Source organism: Sparus aurata, chromosome 12, assembly GCF_900880675.1.
Source record: "Sparus aurata chromosome 12, fSpaAur1.1, whole genome shotgun sequence".
NCBI lineage: Eukaryota > Metazoa > Chordata > Actinopteri > Spariformes > Sparidae > Sparus > Sparus aurata.
This window is the reverse complement of record NC_044198.1, coordinates 17,091,167-17,105,476: the sequence shown is the minus strand read 5'-3', so window position 1 is coordinate 17,105,476 and position 14,310 is coordinate 17,091,167. Positions and strand designations below refer to the sequence as shown.

At 40.4% G+C, this 14,310-nt stretch overlaps 2 protein-coding genes across 2 annotated transcripts; both read right to left on the bottom strand.

Annotated features, from left to right (window-relative positions):
* Positions 1-3,239: 3,239 nt before the first annotated feature.
* Positions 3,240-13,040, bottom strand: bspry (B-box and SPRY domain containing). Its single transcript, XM_030434781.1, has 6 exons — positions 12,606-13,040; positions 11,618-11,716; positions 5,703-5,933; positions 5,563-5,588; positions 5,341-5,465; positions 3,240-4,640 (listed from the first exon to the last, which is right to left on the bottom strand). Exons 1-6 carry the CDS (start codon positions 12,969-12,971, stop codon positions 4,105-4,107), a joined length of 1,383 nt encoding a protein of 460 aa, XP_030290641.1. The 5' UTR covers positions 12,972-13,040; the 3' UTR covers positions 3,240-4,104.
* LOC115592226 (paramyosin-like) lies at positions 7,364-9,051 on the bottom strand. The gene is made up of 2 exons (XM_030434782.1): positions 8,509-9,051; positions 7,364-8,407 (listed from the first exon to the last, which is right to left on the bottom strand). The coding sequence occupies exons 1-2, from the start codon at positions 8,895-8,897 to the stop codon at positions 7,717-7,719; spliced, it is 1,080 nt and encodes a 359-aa protein (XP_030290642.1). The 5' UTR covers positions 8,898-9,051; the 3' UTR covers positions 7,364-7,716.
* Positions 13,041-14,310: the final 1,270 nt, after the last annotated feature.

Here is a 14,310-nt window from a genome sequence, read left to right as displayed (position 1 = left end):
TACAGTTACTATGTCATTTAAGGCTATGAGGAAATTCTGTTTACCCTCAGGCATGTCGTGTCATCAGGTCAGTATCAGAGGAACACAGTGTCCTAGGTCACATTTTACACTTCCTTACAATTTTTTCATTGTTAGTCAGTTCCCTAATCACAAATGTTACAGCCATTAAATTCTTTATTCCCTTTCTGCATCATTCACGTTTACAAACATTTGTTCAACAGGTACCACATACAGCATGTTCTCAGGTCAAGTCTGATTGTCAGTGGCCATTCATTCATTAAAAAAAAGAACTAATAATGATAGTTTGCCTAAAACAGTGACTTTAAGTGTTTTAATTACAAAAATTCAGTTTCAAGTGTCACATGTTATTACATTGAGTCAATGTAAGTCAATCAAATGACTGAGTCTGATCGAATTGAATTCAAATAGACTTAACTCAACATAAAGTTAAGGGTAACTTGTATGTGTATGTGCTCAGTTTGACTTTGATGTGTGATTGTAGTCATATGTGTAGCTGGTGGTCACTCTGTAGAAACACTCGCACTTTCTTACTCTACTCATATGAGTCAGCACATCTGCATGTCTCATTTGGTGAAATGTGACAGTGTTGGTTTGACGTTGCCGCCCTCTGGTGTTTTGTTTCTGCCTGAACCTGTGAGGAGACCTGGATGTGTTCACAGCCGCTCTGCTTTGTACAGTTTCATGAACATGAATGTTAAATGGGGCTCTGGCTTAAAAAAAATAAACCTTTTACTGATGTAATAAAAAAGTTACAAAATGAGTGCTGTGGACTCAAGAGATTTAAGAGACACTACAGGTTAGTAATGTGAATATAGTGCAAATACTAGTAGATGTCACCATGAAACTTCCCCATTTGGCTACTTAAGTTCTGACAGTAAATTTTGTAACACAAGTTTTTACTGAAATGGTATGTTCTAATACATGAACGAGAAATTATCTAATTAAATATGTGGTGGCTTGCACACATTTCCATGAGAGAAATCTGAAAACTGGATAAAGTCAGGCTCTAAATTGTTGTTTCATTACAGAGGGAAGTTTGGATTGATTGTATCCCTCCATAAATCAGAAACATGAGAAGGGATACATTTTCACCATCTATTAGGAATAAAATGATATATAAATATGATATATGTGAACAAACCCCTCAATGAAAACCTTAAAAATGGAGATGTAACTGGAACATTTGGTGTACATAAGTGCTACTGACTCTGATTTCTGTCTCTGAATATGGTGGAAAAAAGAAAATTATTTTGAGAAAACAGCCTTAAACGATATAAAGGCCTGTTGTAAAATCCGATACATGAAAAATGGTGAATAGGGTAATTCTTTTAATTGATAAAACCAGGACAAAAAACTTCTGCACACTGTGACCTTCATCAGATTATCTTCCAAAAGATATCTACAAGATAACCTGATGAAGGTCTTTGTACCAAAACGAAATTCTTTATCGCAACTTAGATGAACAGTGTGTGGGAGTCCTGACTGTGTCGGCTCTTGGTTTTCTCCCGCAAAGGACAAAGTTTTACTCTGTGAACTAATAAAAACCACTGTGAAACTTCCCCAGATAATTGTGTATTTTTAAGTTTCGTTTAAAAATGCAAAAAAAATACATATAAACTCACTTACATACATCTAGAACAGATATCCGAACTTAAATGAACACTTAATTTGTATTTTGTCCATTTTCTTTCCATTAAACTGAAAGAAGACATGTTATGGAAAAAACAATCTTTTCAAACATAAGCTGTTTAATGCATGAATTGGTCAATTTTGAGATCTTGGTCTCCTACGTCTTCTTTTAGATAAGTGGAAAAAATAGTCAAAATGGTCCTTTAAACATTCGGGTTTCAGTTTCAGTTTCAGTTTCAGTGTTTTGGAAATGAATGCAGAGGATCACATCTTTAATCAGATGGCCTCATGTGCATATTTACGCATGCATTATCAGACCGCTTTCAGGGTTTTATCTGTTATTTAAATGCATTTAACTCTACTCACCATTTCTGTCTGAAAATATATCCAATTTTACAGTACAGATGTCTCAAACTCTGAGTTAGAAGTCTCTACAACAGCAGCAATTCCATAAACCAAACTTTCCAGATTTATTTATATCTATACTCTGAAGGTTTTTACTGAGTGGTCTGTTAATATATCAATCACAGCCTGTTGTCATAACATTTATTATTCATAAGGTGGTGAAAAATGTATTTTTATTTATCCATTTTCTTTTTTTGTTTGTCTTTTGAAAGTATCTCGATTTGTGTGGTGAACAAAAGATCTTTGACTCAATAAATCCACAACATTAAACGTATTTTTGAACCTGGAGTTATCCAACATTAAGATTTCTGTCTGTAAAATTCACGCAAATTAGCACACATTTAATTTGACAGTTATCTTATATTTGAACACTACATGTCAGAAAACGTATAGTACGCAAAATAATTTTCTTAGTATACGTAACAATTTTAAAAGTTTCATGGTGATACCAACCATTAAACTGACAGAACTGATGTTGGTAACAGGAAACATCAGCTGTCTCACAGAGTTTCACACAAACCTTTGAACAAGAATGATCAGTGTTTTCTGAGTCACACTTCCTGCAGGACAAGTGTTTTAACATGTTGCTGACATTTCCAAATACACATAAAACAAAACCGTGCTTTGTTCGTTCCGTTTGTCTCTCTGACAAAATGTCTAATAATGGAACGTTACTAAGTACATCTCCTCAAGTACTGTCGCCCACTTACATACAATTTCAAGGCACGTTTAAGGAAGTATTTCTGATTATTTTGCTACTTTAAACTCCAGTTCGCTAAATTTTGGAGGCAAATGTTTCACCTTTTATTCCACTACATTCATTTGATCATTTTAGTTTCAGGTTATTTTTGCAGGTTGCATTCTGATTTAGAGTGGACCAAAGCCATTTTCACAGTTATTATCTCAGTTAAAATCAACCCCCCCCCCCCCGCCAATTATTATAGGCAATTATTTTCGGGGCCCCACTGTACACACATGTTGATATATGGTAAACAAACAAAATAACTTTGCAACATGATTATTATTAGACTCATTAATTTAGTTCAGTATATATTTTATTTATCTATTTATATTTCGGAATTCTTACACAATTTGTGTCTCGTGTTCTTAATAAGAAAAGTAGAGCTGGTGTTGTGTGTTCACACAAATGATTTCATACGTATAGAAAGGTTGAAATAAAGTTATTCTTTTAAAAATATTTAATAATGGAGATGAAACATAATTCAAAGTTGGCTGCTCTTCTCTCCCATGTCTGGTCCTCCTTGTGGGGATACAGCCCTTGGCATGCACCTATAATACATATGCCTCAATTCTGCTCCCAATATACTGTATGTATAATTTACTTTTACTTGTACTTTCGATATTTAAACACATTTATTGCCAGAAATTACTACTGATACTTAAATACATTAAATGTCAGATACTTTTGGCCTGTTACTCTAGTAACTATGAGTAACTTTCATTCTTGTTAAAGTTCATTTTAACACAACAACATCTTTTCACATCTCCACACTTTTACTGAAAATGTTTTTGCAAAAAGAAAATACAATATTTTACCTTGTGTGGCCTGGGAATTTCTATTGCAGAGACAAAAAAGCAATTCAAACTGTAATAATTGGTTTACTTAACATGTAGCAAAGGAAAAATGATTTGCGGTGAGTTTCTTTTCCACAAAACATTTAAAACAGTCCTGGATCAACCAGTGTCTGATGATAAAAACAATCATATTAAAAAAAAACATCCTATTTCATAAAAAAAAAAACAATCATCGTCAGTCGAAACAACACTGTTATAAAGTAGCACTACTGTATAATATTATCAACAGATAAAGAAATTCTATTAAATCATTAAAGACAGTAAAAAAATAACAATCAGAACTTACTAACAGAACAGTAAACAATAAATATAAGTTGAGGCCAGCATTAACTGCACAGATGGAGGATCATTTTCATTAGATAAAGTCGTCTCCACCTGGCAGTTCTTCACATATCTTCACACTCTTCACTTATTTATTAAGTTTTGGCCAGAGTCTGGGTCTTTGCGTCCCTGTCAGTGCAGTATGGTGATACTGCGGTCAGTCACTGCACACGCCGGCACCAGCGGTGCCTTGAACTGATGTGTGACAGAGTACAGCACGGCGCTGGAGTCCGGCTCGTAAAACATCAGCGTCTGACTCGGGAAGTCCAGCAGCAGGCCGATCCTCTCGGGTCTCCTCACTAACTGCAGGGGCACATTCTTCCCAGCGTGGCAGAAGGAGTAGTCCCCGTCGTAGTGGGACAGCACCCAGGACTGACTGTTGTTGCCCAGCCGGGCCTCGTTCCCCGAGCCTTTTCGCTCCAGAGAGGCGTAGCAGACCCCCACCTTAAAGGCAGCACTCTGACCTACATCCATCACCCAGCTGTGGGTGCCAGAGGACATGGACAGTGAGCCCAGCGCGTTGGGCCAGCAGTCGAATCGTGCTGGGTCGTAGGGAGGAGACTGGCGAGGTTTTTTGTGGAGGAAGGTCAAAGTGCTAAAGTCTTCGGACAGGGAGAGGAGTGGGCTCACTGTGCGCTCATCAAACTTTAAATAAGATGATCCGTAAGCTGTGAAGAAGAAGAGAAAGATGGGTTTAATGTCACAAACTGCTGATTTATGAGCACACAAGTTTGACAGTTTCAAGTTTGTTCAATCTACAGACTTCCATGAGTGACACTTGATTTTCACTCTCCTGCAAATCTCCTATGTGTGACATAGACAAAAATATTACAAGAAAAGCTAAACTTATTTCAAATCTCATTTCAGTGTATGTCAAGTATTCTAATTCAAACGTTTTGATAGTAATAACTATGTTTTTAAATTCACATATCTGGGATTCCTCTGCATACCACTCAAAGGAGCTTGTGGTAATCTTATCAAAGTGTAAGAATAGTGGGTGTATTTTCCTCTAAATCAGACCATAATTTACTAAATGAACATTATGCTGTATTGAAGAAGACTTGAAATAAGCGATTGAGACCATCAGCTCATTAAGAAAATGGTTACTGAGAGAATAAATCGAGTGAGAAAAAAGGTAATTTTCTCATAAGCTTACGTACAATTAAACTTAATTTGCAACCAGTACCAATAGAAAGAATGCAAATTGAACGCACTCTTTCAAATCTACTTTGGTGCTGTTAACATATACATAAACGTATTCAGTATGTACAAAATTACCTTTGCTCCACACACCATGCTTTATGCCACATGCCATTATCAGTGTATGTAACAACCTCTTCACGTTTGCCTGAATAAAAATCTACTGACCGTTGGGCCCCAGCAGCACTGCAGCAGCCCACAGACCTCTGAGCAGCTTGCTGTCGCTGCAGTCTGGGTTCAGGTTGAGCTTGTCTGTGTCACAGGGCTCCCCGACCCCCTCTGCCTCCTCCACCCTGATAAAGACAGCACGAGGAGAAGAGATGTCAGCTCTGTGTTACGGCACGAGCAAGAAAAAAAAAAATACAAGCAAGTCATGTGATAAAAGATCACCTCTCAGATATTTCCTGGACACTCGCCTGAAACAGGAAAACAGGAAGAAAGAGCAGTTTAGAAAGTCATGTCCATCACCAGGATGCTGTAATACATCCCATAATGATCCCCACTCATCCTGATAAAAACATGTCTCTCACCGCCAGCTGTGGGTCGGGAGTGTGCGTCAGCATGTGCACCAGGCCCGAGCGTGTTTGCGACAGGCTGGCCAAAGCCTGGCTCCAGTGAGCTCTCTGGGTGAGGAGACACTGCTCCACCCGCTCCTCCTCTCTATGCACCTGCTCCAAGAGGCGCTGCTCCTCCTCCTCCAGGGCTTCGCGTGCCGCGCTCACCTGGGCCAGGATCTGCTCCCTCGCACTGCTCGCTGCTGTCTGCACCGGGGAGAAGAAATGTTCAGGGGGAGAAATGCTGGATTAACAGGTTAATTGGGGCCCGAGCTGGGAAACCTAAAAGGTCCCTGTTGTTTTTCGAATGAGGACTTTTTTGTCCCAAATTATCGTATTTTTCACTGCCTGAACATACCCAAAAACTCACCAAACTTGAAATATAGGTCACACCTGGTGAAAAATGTTATAATCTATCATCTTTGTGAGTTTCCACCACTAGGTGGCTCTATAATCAAGGAAAGTGCGTTTTGGCTTGTAACTGCCATTTAGTTTATCGCACATTCAAACCTTATAGCCACACGTTCCATGAATTGTGCTGAATCTCGTGAAACAGGAGATATATTCTGCCTACCATTTTTTTTGTTCGTAAATTGGCCAACATACTTTTTCGAATTCCTCCTAGGCAATTTCACCGATTTGCACGAAACTTTGCACACAGCGTCTGTGGACCCCTCTGACAAAATGTGATCAAACGGATTTTGATATTTTAACGAATACTCAAGTTATTAAATAACAACTTCCTGCAGATTTCGTTCCAAACAGGAAGTGCTGCATATCTCCACATTGCTGTGTCCGGATGACATGAAACTCAGGTGACTACTTCCCCATAAGCCCCTGAGGCTCTGTGCAAAATTTGGGCTGATGACCACAAGGTGGCGCTCTTTAAATTGAAGTATTTTATATCTCCACAACACCAAACTTGTTACAATTGTCAATACCCTCCTGATGATAGCTGATGAAAGGTGTTACCATCAGACTCTACAGCGCCCCCTGGAATATTAAAAATCCAAGCCCCGCCTCCTACATACACATACATGAATGACATTCGGTATGCATACGTAACATGACCAGACGCACAAAAAACATCTGGGTACCAAACTGTCACTCCAACAAGAAGTCGGCCATTGTGATTCAAAGTTCCCATTTCACCCCCATTTTGATCCATTTCCATGCCTCGTACTTTAACGAACTCCTCCTACAGATTGAACACCACAGACTTGCAATTCACTCAGTATCATCCTCAAACCATGAAGATGAAAAGTTATCAAAAGTACATGTTGGACACAGGAAATTACATGTAACCCCTTCCTGCACTGTCCGACAAATGGCACGTGGCGTCAGCTTCTGACCGTGTTAGCATGATGGTATTGATAAGTGTGTTTCATATACAGCGTTGCCTCAGTTAAGCTTCAAAGAGCAAGCATAGCTCTAAGAGGTTTTTCTAAGATAGTTTTCATTACTCAATGAATGGTATGTCCCTCTTGATCAGGATATTTCACAGACCATGTTGACAGTGTGCAAAAAAAAGAAATACCACTTGAGGGCCAAAATGTGTTCCCACCTCAAGAAAGACAATGTTATACATTACTGTGCAACTACTACATACTACAGAATAAAGCCATTTGAACAAGGAATTACATTTTTCTTCCCAGTTTTTATTTTCTTCTTAAAAAAAAAAAAAAATTGAATTGTGTGGGAACCGGAGCACCCGGGGAAAACCCACAGAGACATGGGGAGGGCGTGTTAACTCCACACAGACAGCACACATGTAGCTTGTCTGAAAGACACAGTATGGGGAGCATTTCTGATAAGCCCCTCGTACTATGTCTGCAAGAGTGTGCTGCTGTTTGGAGGTAACGGTGAAATAGTGCCCCCCCCCATGCCCGACCACAGATGACATGTGGCATCTACTGGCTGTCCACAGTAGAGATGTTCTTGGTGTTGATGTTTGATGGCGATTGTGACAGCTTGAGTTGTTGAAGCCATCTTACTTCTTCCACTTCTGTGGTTTCCTAAGTCGCAGAAAGTGACGGGCTCTTTTCCAGGAAGACTTTTTTGGTTTGCCTGGGTGAGTCTCCTCGGAGACTTGAGTCACGTCATGAAGTTCAGGGGCCGGAGTAGTAGCGATGGACTCCTGCTCACACGCCTTCTCTTCAGGGACTTCTGCTTCCTTCAACGCCTTAAGCTCTGTGGAGAGCTCAAGGTTGAGAGAGATCTGAACAGTAAGCTGAGTTTTCAGCTCCTCAAGTTGTCTCTCATAACGTTCCTCCTTCTCCAGGGTGTTTAGCTGGAGATTGTTGATTTCCTCGGTCATCCTATGATGGAAGTCATCCTTCTCAGCCTTCCGGTTGGTAATCACCTGCAAGCCTTTGGACACTGTGTCTGCGTGAGCCGTGACTTCTTTCTCAAGCTCCCGCTGCAGACTTTCAGCCTGCTGTCTCACAGTGATGACTTCAGATTCATACCCTTGGCTGATCCTGTCCAGTTTTTCTTGAAGAAGATTGTTCTTCTGCTGCTCCACCTGGAGCTCAGCAGTGAACTTGTCCTGGCTGGATGTTTGTGCTATTTTCAGCTCCTTGTTTTGTTGTTGAAGGATCTGTCTTTGATGGGCTTCCTTCTGAAGCTCGTGTTGGAGAGTCTCAACCTGCTGTCTGACTTCAATTACATCAGTCTCATACCTAAGATAAGAATAGATAAGATAAGATTAGTATAAGGATAAACATACGATACAGTAACTGTCATATGTATGTACATAATATGTGCAATATATAATAATTACCTGAGTCTGATCTCATTGTAGGAGACACTGATCTGATCCAGTCCTTTCTGAAGAAGATTGTTCTTGTCCTTCTCCGCCTGGAGGTCAGCTTGATACTTCTCCTCGTTGATTAAATGGGAAACCTTCAGCTCCTCGTAATCTTGATGAAGATCCTTCTTCTTCTTCTGCCTGGTGTTGTCCCTCACCTGAGTAGCTATCTTTGCGTTGCTGAGAGTTACATCATCGCTGTACTTTCTCAGCCGCTCCAGCTCTCTGGTGGTTTCTTTCCCCCTGTTGATATACATTTCCTTCAGGGTTTTCTGCTTCCTCAGCTGCTCTCTGGTGTCTTCGAGCTCTTGGATAAGTCTCTCCCGAGACATGTCTGTGGGGCGCTTACTAGAGTACTCCATTTCGTTCGGCTAGTATATTCTGTCTCAGAAAAATGCTGTTGTTGTCTCTGATAAACAGATATCGTCACCTTGTTCCTCACTTTTCTTTCTCACGTTAACACGGCTGTGTCTGCGTTCGATGAAAAATCGGACTCAAGAAATGTTGTCCTGCAAACCTGCCTTTATATAGGCCCGGAATGGAATGTTGGCGTGGAGGTTCTATTTGGCTTTGATTGTTTTGCTTTGATCACACACAGACATGCACACATGCATACCCACGCACACGCACGCACACACACACACACACACACACACACACACACACACACACACTTTTTCTCACACATAACATTAAATGATAAATTGCGAAATACAAAAAATATTGTCTCAATCTAAAGTAATTAACATGATAATTTTCATGGTAGTTGTTTTGTTGTTGTTTTTTTTTAACATCTCTGTACCCATCACGTAAATGCATGATTTCTCATTATCCTCTGCATTCTTTCTTAATCACCCACCACCATGAAAAGAAACATGTTACCACAATAGATAAAGGCTTTTTAACACAACAATACATGTGGCACTTGTGAAACCATTGCAGATAGACCTACTAAACCGTAATCATGTTTCCTAAATATTTAAAGACAGAAAATCTTGTTGACATAAAATACTTATATCAATCACGCTAAATGCAACGAGTTGCAAGATAACACACATCCTTACAGCTGACTCTTGAATGTCACTGACTTACTCTGCATTACCTTATGATGAGTGGCTGTGTGTGTGACTTTGTGGCTCTTTCCTAGCTCCTCATAATCAAAAGAAGTGTTATTTCACCCATTCAGACCACGTCCAGGAAACGCATGCACATGCAAACACCTACATGTGCTTCCTCCAACAGCGCCACAGCCCAAAGTACGTGGGCGGCGAGGGCCCGATCATTGCTGCTTGCAGCTTTAATTGGAATTATAACTTTTCATGAAAGATGATAAAAGATGATGATGTGCCAGTGTTGTGTTCACAACTTGCCCCCGAGTGGACATAAATTAGTTATTGCAGGTTCAAGTAAGACGCAGGCGTATTTTCTCAAGCCCCCAGATGTTGAGGAAATTATCTCATATATCAACTATTAAGGAACATGTGGGTCACAAAGTGTCAGGGTCCAAATTGTATTTCTCATAATCAGCAAAGCAAATTCTTGACGAGTGGATGTCTAAGCACAAAGGTTGGCCGCCAATAACATTTCATGACCGGATTCCCACATCTATCCGTGAACGCGACAACAGTTTGAAGAGGTTTGAATTGCCTGTTGTAACTTGTCACCTATAAAACTACACATGCATGACCCTACCTCTGACACCCACTGTGCTCAGAGAGGTTAATAAACACGACTGGGCGCGCTGAGAGAGGCTACGTTTGTTTCTTCGCTTACTTTGCATGGTGCTGATTAAAGGGGCTGAATCAGAATCTGAATAAGGTGCGCTTGACTAGTGAACATACTGTGATTTATACTCTCTTAGTAATGCATCTACCCTTGAAAAAAAAGACATCTAAAATCATTTAACTTTCATTGAGTTTCGTAGAGACAGAGTGATGTGAAAAAGGACACAATTACATTAATTGAGAACGTTCAGGGAAATTATCAGATTTTTGCATTTGTATAAACTAAACAGTTACTTTGCTGTTTAACCAGCCTGTTTCATCCTTACAATACTGGTTGCAAATGAGCAATTTAAATATTTGCCATTGAAAATATGCAAATTGCAAAACATTATTGTACCACTGCGTTTTTGTAAACCTGCATCCAAGGACACAAAGAGTATAATTGGATCAAGGGATCAATCCGTCTAAACAGGGCAGCACTGATGAACCATAAACCAAGATTTTGTCACCACACTGTCTGTTTCTCACTGTCTGACCTAAAGTGCTCTCACAAACATGATGTAGCATACTGTTCAGCTTCAACAGAGAAAGACTGTAAACAGGAAGTGAGCAACCATATTGTTAAATGTACTGTTAAGATGCAGTAAGGCGGGAGTGTTTGTTGGTTTCGCACCACTTATGTAGCACCACTTTCAAATGTATCCGTGTCTTTCTACTGCAGCGAACAAGCCTGATGGCCTCTTGACCTCTCCTGACACATCTGGTATTTCTTTAATCATCTGATTTAATGTTGTGTCTGTCTTATCTGTGTGCAAATAAAGTAAACAAGTAAATAAATAAGCAGACAGAGAGGATTTCTTTCACAATTTCTCCTCCTGATGTGACAAAAACAATAACTGCTTCATCGATGAAGGTTTTTTTCGTCAAGCATAAACGTCTTCCAGCTTCACATATGTGCTGGTTTTATATCATTGTACACTGAGCCATTTGCATTTGCAACAGTTAGACTAAAAAAGCAGTCTGAAGACGTCTCTTCGGGCTCTGGTAAATTATGATTGCATCTTTGATTATTTGCTGAATGTAACTGAATAAACAGTGGATCCATTAGCTGTTTAATAAGTGAACATAATGCTGAGTCACAGCACTGATGCAAACCAAGGAGACCAGTTTCCACATACACAAACTCAACACGTGTCTGCAATTCACATGTGACTTTTTCCTAAAGTCGGCCGTCTGATGTTAAAACTCTACACTGTGGGCTACAGTGGGATGTGTGTGTCAGCACTGAGGTCGGCACAGCCTCTGTGTGCTCACTACTGTGTGTGGTTGAGTGGGTGGGGATCAGTGGTGTTCCTCACCTGAAGCTTTTGTTCTTTGGCTGTCAGCGTCTGGTCGATAAACTTCTCAATCCTCAGTGCCTGCAGCTGTATTTTCTCACACACATCCACGAGCTGGTTCTAGTGAGAAAACAAACACACACACACACACACACACACACACACACACACACTGTGGTTTTAGAAAATAGCACATGAGTATCATCAGCTGGAGACGCAACAAGAAAATCCTGTCTCTTCAAATACCACACAAACGAGCAGCGAGAAAAAAAAACGACATGTGGCACACCCAAGGACGAATTATGAAGTGTACTCATCACTCTGTCAAACACGAACACAATTTCCATACATTATCAGCTTTCATCATCTACAAAGTTGCTGACAAAACGGGAAAAAATAGGCTACATATTTTCTTTTTATCATAGAGGCTCAAAGGCAAAGTAGTAGGATATCTTTTCATGTAAATGAGGTCAAATAAGTGAAAACACACATCTTAAAGGTGCACTGGAAATATTTTCTTCATCAGGGAAATTTCTTTATTGCCTAAACAAACTAAATAAACAAACTCTCTTTGTTCTTTACAACTGGATGAACTGAATAAACAAACTGACCTTAAAGGACAGCACAGTTTAATGCTGCTTTACTCTGTTTATATTTGTCGGACCCTGCCACCTTTCTATCTTCAACCCTTACTTTCCTCTGAGGACAGCTTGTTTATTCATTATATTTTGTCTGTGTTTGTTTTATTGCCTCATTAATATTGTAAATATCAGAATTCTAGGTTTGGATTTCTTCACTAAAACTGCACAGTGCACAGATTAAGAAGTAAGATGGCAACCCCATTCACGTGAAGTGAAAGTAACCTCCTGCAGGTGTCCACATAATGAAATATGTAACTTTAAGACTTTATTACCAAAGTTTTAAAAAGAAACACCAGCATACTGCCACAGTCTAGTCAACACAGAAGACAGGTGATAAATACGGACACAGCAGGTGTATGAACACTCACCCTGACTGCGGTTACTCTGTCGGCCAGAGGGGTCACGGTGTGTCCGTGGCAGGAGCCCACGATGGCGCAGTGGGAGCAGATGAGTTTCTGCTCGGTCCCACAGAACCAGTCCAGCTCTGACTCATGCTCCACGCACACCTCGCCTTCCCCGGAGAAGATCCCGGACTCGGTGTCGGTGGTGGTGGTGGTCGCGCCGCCGGGGGAGGTCGACGCGTCGGTGTCCGCCCCCGCCTCCCCCTGCCCCTTCAACACGGAGAAAATAGGCTGCTCGCCGTCCATCCCCGAGGGTTTTTTGAAAGAGTTGCCCTCGGTGGCAGAAGGCGAGGACGGGCATGTTAGATCGCACGTTGTGAGCTCCTCCGTCATGGCACAATAAAAACGCAGCAGGTGCACCGGCCGAGCAGGAGACGCGCCTACAGCACAGCGCAGTAATACAGGTGTAACAGGTGAGCGGAACACGGAAGTGAGGCGGACACCAGAGGTCAGCGCTGACTGGAAAGGAAAAAAAAAAAAAAGTTTTCTGCTCTGCTGGTTTTCACTTGTGTGGTTTGGGCGTCAGCTGTTAACGGCCTCTTACGTTTTAGAGCATGTGTCAGTCACAAGCAGGTAGAGCCTTTACTCTGGTGCGTTCAGGGCCTCATGACAGCCTGCAATGTCAAGTTATTTAATGACGTTACAAGTTGTTTTCCTTTGTCTCTCTGGCCAAGTTTCAGCTGTGACCTAAGGTAGACAGTAGCCACAGGAGGAGAGTACCTTTAAATACAGTTCAAGTATTTTAAAGTATGTTTTACTGCTGTATTTAAGTGGGAAACTGTAGTTTTTAACTCTACTGCTTCTGCTCTTGTAAAAGAAATATTTTAAAAAAATGCCCAAATGTCATACTGGAGTAAGAGTAAAGATATCTTGTAAAAATATTACTTTGGTGACGTTGAAAGTCACATAGTACTTGAGTAAAAGTATTAAAGTATCTGATAGTAATTGCCCTTAAGTATCAAAAGTAAGTTCCTGGTAATAAATGTAAGTATCCAAAGTAAATTATATATATTTACATCTGTAATGTATGTCTTGGGGCACACATTTTTGCAAGGACCCCTCAAGCAAAACATTCTTAAATGATCTTAATTTTGCAGTTACAATTCGGATCTATTCAGGCAACAAAAAAAGCTGGTTAGGTTTAGGAAAACATCATGGTTTGGGTGAAAATCAGTACGTAACTTTATTTAAGTACCTTATGTTAGGTTACATATGTGACGTTACTATGATGACAAGTACTGCTGCCTTCTTGTTTCACATTGGACATGAACAGCCGTCTCCTGGATGAAAGTCCTTTGCTTGTTAAACCCGACCGTCCATCTTTTAACTCTTCAAACTCACATTCTCCTTTACAGGCGAGTAATGACTACAGCCGTTAGATGTTGCTGCTTTCACTTTCAGCATGTACGGTTGTTTTTCTGATGAGGACTGTGGCAAGTTTTCACATCGGCACATATCAACAACATATAGCCTATGCTATTGTGATGTATTTGTGATCGACTGATGATATCAGCCAATCGATAGATCGATCGGGCACTCCTTTGCTCGTGAAGGTTGTGAAAACATTCAATGAGCACATAAATGTAGTGAATTGCTAAACTCTAAACTTCCAAACAAGGTGGTCTGGCTTTAATTTCAGTCGCACGCAACATTACAACAACAGCAACAATAA